This window comes from Musca autumnalis, unplaced genomic scaffold (genome assembly GCF_047663935.1).
Source record: "Musca autumnalis isolate F117 unplaced genomic scaffold, ASM4766393v1 scaffold_5, whole genome shotgun sequence".
In the NCBI taxonomy this organism is placed as follows: Eukaryota; Metazoa; Arthropoda; class Insecta; order Diptera; family Muscidae; genus Musca; species Musca autumnalis.
The window spans coordinates 98,674,068-98,688,961 of record NW_027412088.1 but is presented as its reverse complement, the minus strand read 5'-3'; the positions used below and the strand labels follow the sequence as shown (position 1 = coordinate 98,688,961).

The following is a 14,894-nucleotide window of genomic DNA, read 5'->3' as shown; positions in this document are numbered from 1 at the left end:
CTGCTTTGCCTGATTGCCTTGCTTACCTGCTTCATTTCTGACGTAATAAAAATAATAGAATAAAGACGAAATTTCGAACTGGGTTGCCATCAGTTGGAAATTGGGTCGGCCTTCTTTGTTCTTTTATTTTTTTATTGAAGCAGCAAAGCAAGGCAATCAGGCAGAGCAGCTTATGTACGCAGGCCTTTACTCTGTAGTTATTAAAGCTTTGGTCTCAGGGGCCGTCAACAGTATTCGTCTGCTTCAACTTTAGCACAATCGTCCTCAAGGGGGAGCAAGAATTTCCAGTTTATGTTCCAAATAACAACCAATCTTCCTCAGCGCAAGGGTAAATGTGGATTGTAAATATTTCTCTAACAATCGAGTAAGCTGTTCCAGTGAACGACGAATAGTCCCAATTTACATTAGGTGAGGCATATGGTAACTCTTTGCCTCTCAGTCCCCTCTCTCACCTACAAACTGACAATTGCCGCAAGTAAACTTGCCTAATGTAAATTGGGACTTAGATTTGGCCTCCACAATGGGCCTTGTATTTGATTTCCCGCAGCTTCCACTGATGCCTCAATAAGTAAGGCAATTTATCACTTTAACTTTGAATTTACTATGTAATAAATTCCTTTATCTAAAAGCTTTGTTGGGTAATGCACTTTATGTTTGCCTTCTTCCCGCCGTCAAATTCAAACAACTTCTTTTAATTTCAATGTATCAAAATAAAATGTTTATTTGTACAAAAATTCTGATTTAACAACCAAAGGGATAGCGGGACAATAATATTTGCACTTAACTGCACCAGAACGGAGAGCAGAGACCATGGCCCAATTACAGGTCCTCCAGCAAGCGAATTTAAAGAAAAACAAAGATTTTAAATGTCAGATTTCATAAACAGAGGCGAAAAAATTTTTGAGGCGAAAAACTATGTCAAAATTCATATTTGTCATTTGAAAGAAAACAAATAAACTTAATATTGTACACGTAAAATGTCAACATTTGTTGTGTTTGTATTAGAATTTAATTTACAATAACTTATTTTAGCAGTTCAAGTTCGATCAGCTGGTATTTTCTGTTTCGTCAAACAAAAATAACTACGGTAACAAACTTTTCTCGGAAAATATTTTGTATGTATCTACCTGAATTGACAGAAAAGAAATTCGCCTCAAAAATTTTTTCGCCTCTGTTTATGAAATTTGACATTTAAAATCTTTGTTTTTCTTTGAATTCGCTTGCTGGAGGACCTGTAATTGGGCCATGGTCTCTGCTCTCCGTTCTGGTGCAGTTGAGTGCAAATATTATTCAGCCCTATTCTGAACGCATGGGAGTTGGGAATTTTTTCCCATTCCCACATTTTCGTATTCTGAATAAAATTTTGTGGGAGTTTTTTTCCCATTTCCCATCTCCCCTCATTCTGAATGAAGTTCGAATTGGGAATTTGTTCCCATGGGAAAAAGTATACATTCTCTATCTTGAATTGTGGGAGAATTTTGTGTCTTTTTGTGGGAAAAATCTCCCCAGCAAACAGTGAGGGAGTTTGAAAAAAAAATTTCAAGAAATTTCATATTTTTATGAAATTTCATATTTTAAGACATCTACACCATGGTATAAGTAAAGAGGTAGATTTAATTGAAAAAAATCTGTAGAACCCTTGTTTTTCCTGAATTCCTAAAACTTCAAAATTAAGCAACAAGTGGGTTTGTTTACAACGCCAATTTTGAGCATTTTATAAAAATCGCGAAAAATGAATGAAGGACCAATGTTTCTCCGCATAATCAAGTTGTGGATATGATAAAATGTTTGTTTCAATGATAACCTGACGAATTATTTCCCTAAAAATGTTCCAAAAATAATTTTAAAAATCATTGAATTCGATTGTTTTTAAAATTGTTTGGCATTTTATTCAAACACCACACACACATACACAGTTTGTGTATATTGTTTTGAAGTTTTAGGAATACTCGAATGAAAAAATTTAAATTTACATAAAGCTTTGGCTAACCTTTCTTATTAAACCATGATCTACACGACAAAATTATTGCAAATATTTATAATCGCCATGTGTTTGCTTAAGGGTTGTTTACACCATCTATCAATGTCGTATGAGATGTCAAATTTTCTACCTGCGAATGTTGTACACATAGTGTGACCACTATGAAAATTTTCATCTATCAAAATGATTTGGCAACTCATATGTAAATTTTTCATTTAGGGAGCGCTCTATTTGATACGGCATTCTTGTATGTAAACATAAATTTATCAGCTGTTTTCTGGCATTCTAAAAAAAGAAAAACAAAATCTTTTAAAAAAGAAAATGGAAAGTTATGTATATTAAATACATATTTAGAAAAGCAAACAAAGAGTGTTTATAATGTAATTTTCAGATCGATTGGTCGAAAGAAGCAGTCTTGGAAATGATTGCTTTGTGGCAAAAACATAAATGCCTCTATAACCCCAAAAACCTACTCTACCACAACAAACATGCTAGATATTCATTTTCCTTTAACCAAAATTAAAATTTGCGTAAATTTGCAACTCAACAATAAATGTGAACAATGACAAAAACAGCTGTTTTTATATTTATAGGTTATGTCATATGAAAATAACACTTGTAGGTATGAACGCACAAATTGAAAGTTGTATGGATGACGTCAATTTTGACAAACACAGAGAATGTCGAATGGGTGAAAGAAATGGCAGCTCATATGACATTGATAGATGGTGTAAACAGCCCTTTAAAGGTTTTCTACACGGTATGTTTTTTACATAATTGTGCATACCAACTGTCACTTTTTACAAATCTGAATTTTTTACACATGGTGTGAACCATACAGAAATTTCAATGCATCAAAGTGTTATGTGCATACATATGTATATTTTTCGAATAGAACGCGCTCTATTCTCGTCTGTACAACCAAAGGTAAACAGCTGTTTTGTTTGTACGCGATATAAATAAAGAAAACAACAGAAAACAAATGAAAAATAAAATTTTGCCGTGCAGAAGGAATTACATATGGGCGAAAAAAAGTGACGGTTGCTATGTATGAATATGTAAAAAACATACCGTGTAGAAACCCCATTAATAAAAGCATACAAAATGTACTGTAAAATATGTCATTAGTAGACTTCGGATTTTGCGTATCCTTATATGATACAAAAACCTGCAAGAATCTAACATGTTTTACACCGATAAAAAATGTTCCTTTATCTTATCGAAAAACAAAAAAAATATTAAAAATTAGTAGATTTTTGCAGTTCTGGAACAGACCATATGTATTGAAATAAGGGAAAAAGAGTCATGGTTGATTCTGTTAACGCAGCACAGCAAGTAAAAACAAATCAATTTCAAAAGAATTTTTGGCAATAATTATTAAAATATATTGGAAAATAGCCATAATATATACAATCTTTACAACTTTTATTCATTTTCGTAAAATAACCTTCGGTTTTTTTTTTAATCAGATGACTAACGTTCTATTGAAAACGCGTTAGTTTCCTCAATGACACGACAACGATCACACAAACGTACATACATATATGCTAAATTATTGCAATGCTATTCCATTTTCCGAAATGCCTTTTCTTGAATAGGATCGTTATTTTTGAACGCAGAAGCTTGAAATTTTGCAAGGACATGTGTTTTAGTTTTAGATTCAATCAAAAACGTATTTTATTTATTTATTTTTTTTTGAGATACGTCTTCTGAAATATGTAATAATCGAGAAAAATATCCGAATTTATCTTTTTGATTTTTTTTTAAAAATATGCAAAATACGAGTTCTAGCGGTCATTAGGAATAAGTAAAACTAGCGATATACGCGTTAAACCCCTAACTAAAATTATTCCGAATCAATATACAATTTTTAAATTCGTTGCAAACTTAAAAGTTCCTATTATAGCACGGTTACACTACAGCTTTTTGCCGGGTTAACCCACTTCATGAGGATTTATTGCTTAATCTGGTCAAATCTGACCAGATTTGCCATACAAAAATTAAATCTTCTCACGACTGGGTTTATTTTAAATCCGGCACAAATCCACCAAAAATACAGTGTTGTATTCGGGATTTGTGCAAAAAAATCCATCTCTACTCAAAAAGTACCAAAAGTTGCAACTGTTTTTGCAACAGAGTTAGTCGAGTTTTACACGTTTACGATTGGTCGCATGAGATTTTATGGAGTTAATAAATCTAAAGTTATTTAGAAATTTTTATTCGTTTTGGTTCTTTTGGCTTAAAGTCAAAATTAAAAGAATTGGGGTTTTAATTTTTATTTTCTTTTTATTATTCCAATATTTCGACTGTATTCTTCAGTCATCTTCAGGGAAATAATTGTTGAGAAAAGCGGATTTTTGCTTTAGCATCGACGGTGTAACAAACCTGCCGCTTTTCTCAACAATTATTTCCCTGAAGATGACTGAAGAATACAGTCGAAATATTGGAATAATAAAAAAAAATAAAAATTAAAACCTCAATTCTTTTAATTTTGACTTTAAGCCAAAAGAACCAAAACGTTATTTGGAAATCATAAAATTATTTATTTTTTTACTTTAGACACTTTTTAAACAAAAAGTACGATTGATACCATGATACAAAAATGTATCCCTGTGTGTGAAATATACCAATATGACGATATCTCATACGAGAAATTGTAAAAGTGTAACACACGACTTTATTAGTTATTTTGTATGTATACGTAAACAAACTTCAGCTGACAGTTTATATCCTCGAAAAGCTAAGTGTAACCAGCAAAGATTAACGCACTGGATCTATTAAACCCAGTGGGTTAACCTTCAATAGTGTAACCGGGGTATTACTTTATACACAAAACTTATTTATGCTTACACCAATTCGCAAATTCTGAAGAAAATGTGCTTATTAGAACAACACCACACATCGTTGACTCCATTCTCTTAAAAAATCCATAAATCAATGCACGGTTGTTGAATTAAGTGAGTTGTGCTTTGCTAATCTAATTCAAAAACCGCGAATTCAATGCAAATAGGCATTTTGTATTACAAAACATAATTACAGCCGCCCAAAAGTATGCTATAATAATTTGGTGTTACTGATTTCGAATTTCGAAATTGCAGCTCCCATCGTTTGCTGTTCCCACGTCGTTGAGAATATGGAAAACGTGGGAATGGGAAATTTCGCTCCCATGGGAAACAGTTCCCATGGGAATGTTCAGAATAGGGCTGATTGTCCCGCTATCCCTTTGGTTGTTAAATCAGAATTTTTGTACAAATAAACATTTTATTTTGATACATTGAAATTAAAAGAAGTTGTTTGAATTTGACGGCGGGAAGAAGGCAAACATAAAGTGCATTACCCAACAAAGCTTTTAGATAAAGGAATTTATTACATAGTAAATTCAAAGTTAAAGTGATAAATTGCCTTACTTATTGAGGCATCAGTGGAAGCTGCGGGAAATCAAATACAAGGCCCATTGTGGAGGCCAAATCTAATCGTCGTTCACTGGAACAGCTTACTCGATTGTTAGAGAAATATTTACAATCCACATTTACCCTTGCGCTGAGGAAGATTGGTTGTTATTTGGAACATAAACTGGAAATTCTTGCTCCCCCTTGAGGACGATTGTGCTAAAGTTGAAGCAGACGAATACTGTTGACGGCCCCTGAGACCAAAGCTTTAATAACTACAGAGTAAGTAGTACTTTTACATACTCAAGACGAACCCTTGAGTTGGGAATTTGTGTGATTGCATATTACACAAATTCCGGGGTTGTCAAATTAGGCAATCCTCAAACAGAAATATTTTTCATTTCAAATTTTCATAGAACAAGAATCCAGCCCCAGAATTGCTTGTATAAACGCAAGAGTCAAGTTTAAAAGAGAACGAGAAACATTGCCGCAAGGAAAATGGCTTAATGTAAATTGGGACTAAACAATATTCTATTTCATGGTAGAACAATAAAGGGTAACAGCAATACACAACTGACTGAACTGGGTTGTAACGTTAGTGTCAAATTCCATACCACATTTTATATATTTATTTCTATTTCGATATCATTCCGAAAAAAACTATTTCCCAGAAAGACTTCTTCATATCAATGATATGTAACCTCCTCCATGTCCGAACGACGAGCCGCATAATAAAACACCGCTTATAGAGGCGGTACAACGTTTGTTAATATGTGAGGTATTTTGTTAAATTTGAAAACAATAAAACCCTAATAAACATTTGCTTCTTTGATTTCAAAAACAAAAGACTGAACTAACTTCTTCTTTTTCAATGAATTTCCAGCGACCCCAAAAATGTTTGCAAGAATTCTACTTTCTGCGAGAAATTATGCATTTAATGGAATGATGTGGAAACATTCAAATTGAAAATGTAATGTGTACTTTACACGATATGTATTTTACATATGGGTTGCCACTTTTTATATACAAAATGTATACGCAAAGTGACAACCCATATGTAAAATACATATCGTGTAAAGTACCTATAACGAATTTTCATTCATGTTTTCCAAAATATTCAATCAAATGTGAACAATTATTAGTTTTTTCTTCTTCTTTATTTGCTTATTCGATTTTCGAATATTAGCGATCATAGAATTACATAGTTTCTATTTTCATTGAATGTTATTTATGATTTGACTAAAGAGTTCTCTATTTCGTGATGTGTTGATAAGGTGGTCTGCGTTATGATATCCGGTCCATTGCTGTATGTTCTTGAGCCAGGTTGTTTCTTTTCTACCTCTGGAATTTCTACCTTCTATATTTGCTAGGAGAATTAATTGGAGTTCTTTATATTTGGGATTCCTCATAATGTGTCCTAGGTATGCACTCTTTTGCTTTTTAATATGCGTTGTAAGTTCTCGGGTACGGTTCATTCTTCTGAGAACCTCTTCGTTCGATATGTGAGCTGTCCAGGGTATTTTTAGTATTCTTCTGTAAACCCATATCTCAAATGCCTCGAGTCTTTTAATGTCTACAGCTTTAATGGTCCAAATTTCAACTGCATATAGCAATACTGACCAAATATAATTTTTAACGAATCTTGTCTTCGTTTCAATGTTTATGTTATGGCTTGTTAACACTTTTTTATATTTGGAAAACGCGTCCTTTGCCATCTCTATTCTGCATTTAATTTCTTTGCTGTTGTCCCATTCCTCATTAATTAGAACGCCTAAGTATTTAAAACATTTTACTCTTTCAATAGTAGAGTTATGTATTTTTAAAGATGTGTCCGTGTGCGAATTCTTTCTACTAATCACCATGAACTTAGTCCTTTGGATATTAATTTTTAGCCCATATTTTTCGCTATATTCAGTGAGTCTGTTCATAAGACTTTGTAGTCCCGACAGTATCAGCCAGAATAGTGGTGTCGTCGGCGTATCGGATGTTGTTCATATATTTATTTCTGATTTTTATACCTTCTTGAATATTTAAAAATGCTTCTTGAAATATTTTTTCAGAGTATATATTGAATAGTAGTGGAGATAAGACACATCCTTGTCGAACTCCTTTGGATATCATTATTTCTTCTGTTGTATCTCCGTTGACATCAATTTGGGCAGTTTGATGCCAGTATATATTAGTTTTTTGAATTCAAATAATTTACAGACATTTTCTTATTTTGTTTACATATACCTTTGACAGTAATGCTTGGTTTACATTCGGCGTCGTTTCGTGATTTCGCGCGGAATCAAGCAAAATTTATCATGATTTCGCATACAAAAATGAAATCATCTCATTTCGTGATTTCAGCGAAATCAACATCGAAATCGCAGTACACATGATATACAACCCTGATTTTGCCTAAAAAAGTACCAAAAGTTGCAACACTTTTCACGTATCACAATAAACAAGGTAGATGCAACTGTAGCTGCAACCAAAAAAATTTAGTATCAAAATTTGTAAACAAAAATATTAAATTACTTTGTTATTGTGCTAATTTTCATTGTGTTCCCGTACTTTTTTAATCGTAATGTAAGAAAAAAGAGCGAATTGTCAAAAATTGCTTCCCCATACAAATTTCTTAAAAAATATGGGAACGGAAAAATGACGGAAATTGTAAAACTCCAGCAGAAATGTCAAAATCAACGTATCGGCAATCGTATTTAGATGCCAATGATCATGCTGCTAGTTGCTACTAGCCCAAAATTGTATTGCAGAAAACAGAAAAGGATGGTGTTATTCGGCGCTAAAGAGAAGTGTTATCGGCGCTAAAGAGATTTTAAAGAGACGTGCAAATTTTGCTAGATTTCGGAGTACGGGAACGCATTTTAGCACTAAACGGAAAAACTGCTGCAAGTAGTAATATTTTGCAAGTTCTGTAGTGCGATTCTCTAACACATTTTTTGAGCTACCGACAAAAATCGGTAAAGTTAAAACGCAAAATTATGAATGAAAATTAAAATACGACTGCTTTTTATTCGTCGCTGACTTACCGAAAAACATCGGCAATTACCGAAATTATAAGCGTTTTAATTTTACCGACAATTGTCGGTCACTCAAAAAATGAGCTAGAGAATCGCACTACTGAACACAAATTGTATCTATCAAAATTTATTATTATGATGCCTCAACGATAAAATCGTTTTTATTTTTTTATTTGTTAGTACTACAACACAATTAATACGATATATAGATAAATTTACGGCAATTTTCAAAATAAAGTTGTAAAGTTCTATATTGTCGTATATTTTTGATGACTAAAGGCCGCGGCACATACGGTCCGTTGAGCGTTGCGTTACAACAACCACATGAAAACTTCAAGAACAAACTTGGCATCCCTTACACATTTTTCATGTGTTTGTTGTTTTCAACGCGCAACGCGTCACACAACGGACCGTATGTATTTGGGCCTTAATTCAATTTACAACAACTTGTTTTGGAAATTCATGTTCGATCACCTGCGCATATGCATATACCTTGATAATTGTGATATGTTTGAAATCAACAAAAAATAAGTGTAAACACCGGGGTGTATTTCAGGATTTCGGGAAAACCAGTGGATTTTGGAGCGCAAGTATAAACTTGGCATAATAGCTGGTTTACATTACGAAATCGAGTCGATTTCAAACTGTCAATTCCTTTGCTCAAACGTCAAATTGATTTCATTTGAGTTTTAATTTGACGTATACGCAAAGGAATTGACAGTTTGAAATCGACTCGATTTCGTAATGTAAACCAGCTCTAAAATTACAAACAAAAACAAATTTCTATGTGGTTGTTCTTGAGTTGTATTTGTTGTAGTATGTATTTACTTTACCTTATCTTTGTTCTACCATGATTCTATTTCAGAAAAAAAACTATTTCAGAAAAAGGAATTTTTATGATTACTGTCCGTCCCTGCGGTTATTAAGAGGTAGTTTACACTATCTATCCATACTACTTTTTACGTCCACACCAGCAAAAATGCAGTGAAATTACGTCTCCACATTGCCCTGCGTGTTTTCTACTTGTGTAATTTAAAACTCCCATCTCTGGGAAAACATATGTTTTTGATATTTGATTTTTCTTCTATTGAATTGTGTTTGCAGAGTTTTGGATCCTTGGAAGAGATTCAGTTCAGCGACTTATTTTAAACATTGTTGTTATCACAATGTTTGGCTGGAATATCAAAGATTACGATATAAAACTAGAACTATCTCGCTGTTCCAATGGGGTTGTATATATGGCAAAATATTTACCCAATCAACAATAGCTCTGTTCCAGAACTAAAAAGTTTTTACAATTTTTACCACTTTTACACATTTTGCGTTCCCGTACACAAAATTTATATGAAAATCGTTTACGACTTTTACCACTTTATAAAGTACGGGAACAGGCCAAATATGTGACAGTGAAAAAATATCACTTGGATAGAAATGATAAACAGGTGTCGGATAGTATACAGGACGATATTATGGCTATGCGACTATTCAGCCATCCGAATCTTCATAAATTCCATACAGCATTTGTTAACAACAGTGATTTGTATGTGGTCTCTCCTCTAATGTGTTTTGGTAGTTGTCGCGATTCAATAAGGAACATCTTTAAGACTGGTATGAAATGTAAATTAAATTATAACTGAAACTAATAGAAAATCCTGTTGTTTGACTTATAGGTTTCCCAGAAATATTCATAGCCCTGATAATGCGTGATGTCCTCTCTGGCCTAGAGTATTCACATCGTCGCGGTTATGTTCATCGTCCCTTGCGGCAATTTTCTCGTTCTCTTTTAAACTTGCCTCTTGCGTTTATACAAGCAATTCTGTTTTGGCATGTTTCGTTTTCAAAACATTAAAAATAATGTCAAAAACGAAAAATATAAAGGAATTGCCTGAGAATTGCCGGAACGTGCAACTTTTTTCCACTTCCATACACCTTAAGCTGTGTACACATTGTCAGTTTTTAATGACAGCTTTGTTGTTGCTTGCTAGTGTGGCCGTTCATTTTTGTCATTCATCATGCAACCACAAAATATTTTGTGGTTGCTGGACGATTGGGCAGTTATCGATAATTGCAAAAAATCGTCATTCAAAACTGACAATGTGTACTGTACTTTACGTGTCTCTCCAACAAACTGAGACTTGCCGCTTGCAAACTTGCCTAATGTAAATTGGGTCTGTTCCAGAACTAAAAAGTTTTTACAATTTTTACCACTTTTACACATTTTGCGTTCCCGTACACAAAATTTATATAAAAATCGTTTACGACTTTTACAATTTTTACGATTTTTACCACTTTATAAAATACGGGAACAGGCCATTAATTTCTTTGTGGGCTATCCATTCAATGTGAATGTTTACCAATTGTTTACAATCTGCTTAACCCTCCGTTGGACACCTGAGTCTGGCCAAGCCTTTTCCATTTTATTTTGCATTTTTAACTGGGTTACAAAAAAGCTAAGCTTTACTAATTTGATAAAATTAATTAAATTTAGGGTTTTTTCGGCATGTTCTTTAACAAATAAGGATTATTTATGTAAGATTAGGACCTTTAATCGTATTCTACAACTTTTTTACGAAAATGTTAATTAAGTTTACTAAAAAATATAAATAATTATATGGGTCTGGCCAGATTCATTTGTTACGAATGTGACAAACAATATCGGTGTCCAACGAAGGGTTAATCTGCTTGCTTATATGTGACAGATAGCTAATGTGCGTTGTCGGCAAGTAGTTGAAGTATTCAATAAACAAATTTATTTTTGTGATTAAAAGTTGTGTTAAAAGGAATTAAATTAACTACTTAAAATCAATACAAAACTAAAAAAAGTATAATGACGGATGCGTGGGATGATATCAAGGCACTGAAGAATAAACGCAACAATCTACGTGAAAAGCTAGAAAAACGAAAACGTATTCTAGCATCTACACACTCACACTCACCAACCTTAAAGCAGGAAGACAACAATGAGGATGATGTTAAAAGCGTTTCCTTGAGTTCCAAGAGTGAGAATGGTGAGTTGAAACCACCATACAAAATAAGTTTTGCTAACATCTATTCCATTTAGAATCCGACACGGCTGTCGAGCAAGCCTTAATGGAAATCTTAAGTTCCGAGACATTAATATTGCCCATAATATCCACGCAACTACTACAGAAAGTGGCGACCATAACCAAGACTGCCGTGGGAAAAGATAGCGTAAATTATGTTCTCAATAAAATGGCAAAACAAGGTGCGATTTGCATTAAACGTGTCACGATTGGCGGGGAGGTGGGTTGCGAAGTGATATCTGTAGAGACCAAAGTCTTATTGGAAATCTATAAGGCATTTATAAATGATAATTTTGATCTTACCGAAGAGATACGAAGGAAGTATAAAATCTTATGTGAGTATTGGAGGGAAAGGAAATAGAAAAAATATTAATCTAATATTTGTTGGTTTTAGTTGATGAGGAAGAAGGCTTGTTAGAAGATAGCATTAGCAATGACAAACCTGACGAGAGTGAAGAAAGTTCGGAACGAAAGGAAACCTCTACGAATGCTGATTCAGATGATATTATGGTAATTATTTGTTTTTTTTTCATGATTCTCCTAAAATGCAGCCAAAAAACAGGAAATTTCATGGAGTCCTCTGCAATATTTGCCATCGGGGAGAAAGTCCACTTTAAGGCCCCGCGCAGATCTATTTTTCATTCCTACCTTTGGTTGCTCTTGATGTCCTGTTTTTATATTTATTGATAAAGTCTATACTCATTGTTTTGAAGACAACCAAGGCACTTTGGGTACCATTGTAAGGCTCTTGGAGACCCAAACCGACTTCGGGAAATCTCCCTTTAGAAAGTACAGGGCTTTGTGCGTGGCTGGCTTTCATTAGCCATAGGCTGAAGATTCAACAATATCTTGAACATTGTAGATTCCTGAGATTTTCCACAACTATGTTAAAGCTCATTTTGTCTTCTTTATTCTAGTCTCTTCTCTCTATGCCTTCCACGCGTGAAAAACAAAGCAAACAAGTTGGTGAAGAAATTCTTGAGCTGCTAACAAAACCCACTGCCAAAGAGCGATCTGTTGCAGAGAAATTTAAATCTCATGGTGGTGCCCAAGTAATGGAATTCTGTCCACACGGTACCAAGGTTGAATGTTTAAAAGCTCAACAGGCAACTGCTGAACTGGAAGCCAAGAAGAAAAGAGAACAGCAGCTACAAAAACAAAAATTCAAATTGGCAAAACAAAAACGACCAACAGTTGTTGAGGCGGCCAACAGTGAAACAAATGGAAATGAAGAAATTGCTGCAAAGCGTTTGAAACCCAATGAGACGGATGGAGATGAAACAAATAAAACAGATAAAATTTCGGAAGATTCCGAAGATGCGGAAGATGGTGAAATTACTACGGAAATGAAAGAAGCTGCAGGTGAGGAAGAGGAGGGTGAGGATGAAGGAACAGCGGAAGAAGATGGCGCAGATGATAATTGTACCAGCGAAACAAGTAAATGTACAAAATTGCATTTCAAAAAAATTATACAATCGCATACCGATGAATCATTGGGAGATTGTAGTTTTCTAAATACTTGCTTTCACATGGCCACTTGCAAATATGTGCACTATGAGGTAGACACGCTACCTAACATTAATACAAATAAACCAGTTGATGTCAAGACCAATAGGTGTATTAAACGCAGTGTTGATCCCAATGTTACACTGTATCCGCCGCAATGGATCCAATGTGATTTGCGTTATTTAGATATGACAGTATTGGGTAAATTTGCTGTTGTTATGGCTGATCCACCATGGGATATTCACATGGAATTGCCTTATGGTAGGTTTTTTGATATATATTATTTGGAATATATGCACGAAATTATTTTCGGAAATTTTAAAGGTACAATGTCAGATGATGAAATGAGACAATTGGGAGTACCGGCTTTACAGGATGATGGTTTAATATTTCTATGGGTTACAGGGCGTGCCATGGAATTGGGACGAGAGTGCCTTACGTTGTGGGGGTAAGTCAAACCATACCTCTCCAATAGAGAAGAATTTTTCGTTAAGAATAAAGCCTATGGAATGAAGAGTATCCAAGAAGTGGATTACCGTGTTTCAATCAAAACCATATTATTTACAGCTATGAACGTGTTGACGAATTAATTTGGGTCAAAACCAATCAATTACAACGTATCATACGTACTGGCCGTACTGGACATTGGCTCAATCATGGCAAGGAACATTGTCTGGTGGGCATGAAAGGAAACCCTAAAAATCTCAACCGTGGCTTAGATGGCGGTAACTATATACATATTATACCAATTAATTTTGTAACGAAAGTTATACTTATTGTCTCTCTCTCTCTCTCTTAAGATGTCATTGTTGCCGAAGTTCGTGCTACATCCCATAAACCCGATGAAATTTATGGTATTATTGAACGTCTAAGTCCTGGTTCACGTAAAATTGAATTATTCGGTCGACCCCATAATGTCCAACCCAATTGGATAACATTGGGTAATCAATTGGATGGTATACGTCTAGTAGATCCCGAGCTAATAACACAATTTCAAAAACGTTATCCTGATGGCAATTGCATGGCTCCTGCTACAACAACCACCACTGCCGTAGTGAAAAAATAAAGTATATCGTTTTATTTTTATTTTTCTTGTATGAATCAACATTTAAGTTATATTAAACTTTTATAGTAAAGAGAGAAGAATAAAACTGTTTTAAGGCCAAGTTTTAATAAATGAAAAGAAATATAAAACTTTTTTCGAAGAGAAGTGATGTTTTATACCAATGCTATCGATCTGTTCCGTGCATCATCCAGAAAAAAGATGAAATGTGAACTTTTTATGGAGCTTCTACAAGATAAATATTACGTTGGAATCAAGTTTATTATCAGGGGCTGCAAGGTAAGCTAACATTTTGAACATATAAGAGTTGGCAAGCAAATGGCACTATCAGATAAAGCCACATTCCATTTTTATAAACCTTCTCATACACAAAGCGAAGCAAAACCACAAATAAAAACGCAAAAGTTTGCAATGGCTTAAATGAACTTCATCAGACCCCTATTCTATGTTAATGACAAGTTTAAGAGCAATGTGGCTAAGTCACAGTTGCATAAGCTGCGACGAAACATAAAAAGTGAAAGACTGCTCTAAAAGTTTTCAAGGCGGGTTTGCTGAGCCCTCTTGCTCCCTCGCATCCTAAAGCTTTCGCCAGAATATTAGAAGTGAAAAATCAAATCGGCAGATGGAACGCGAACATACTTTTTGCATTACTATGTATGTAATAAAAAATAATACACTTTTTCGAGGGCCGTAAGTCCGCATTCGGCCAAATCGAAATCACAAGTAATGATTCTACCATTACTAAGTCGATCGTCACCCAGCTGGAAACAATCGCTCGCCCGATCGTCGGACCTTCCATCCGGTCATCACCTCCGATCAACACCGATTGACATTTCAGAAATTGTTTAGGCCTGACATTCCTGAGGGAGTATAGCGATAGGGATT

At 34.4% G+C, this 14,894-nt stretch overlaps 2 protein-coding genes across 2 annotated transcripts in view; one reads left to right on the top strand and one right to left on the bottom strand.

Moving 5' to 3' along the window:
• Miro (mitochondrial Rho GTPase) overlaps positions 1 to 14,894 on the bottom strand; it is a 637,534-nt gene that overhangs the window by 607,271 nt on the left and 15,369 nt on the right. The gene's annotated exons all lie outside the window — the stretch shown is intronic.
• Positions 9,499 to 14,140, top strand: Mettl3 (methyltransferase like 3). Its single transcript, XM_073991160.1, has 8 exons — positions 9,499 to 10,004; positions 10,067 to 11,404; positions 11,458 to 11,775; positions 11,835 to 11,950; positions 12,358 to 13,207; positions 13,271 to 13,394; positions 13,514 to 13,671; positions 13,747 to 14,140. The coding sequence occupies exons 2-8, from the start codon at positions 11,224 to 11,226 to the stop codon at positions 14,010 to 14,012; spliced, it is 2,013 nt and encodes a 670-aa protein (XP_073847261.1). The 5' UTR covers positions 9,499 to 10,004; positions 10,067 to 11,223; the 3' UTR covers positions 14,013 to 14,140.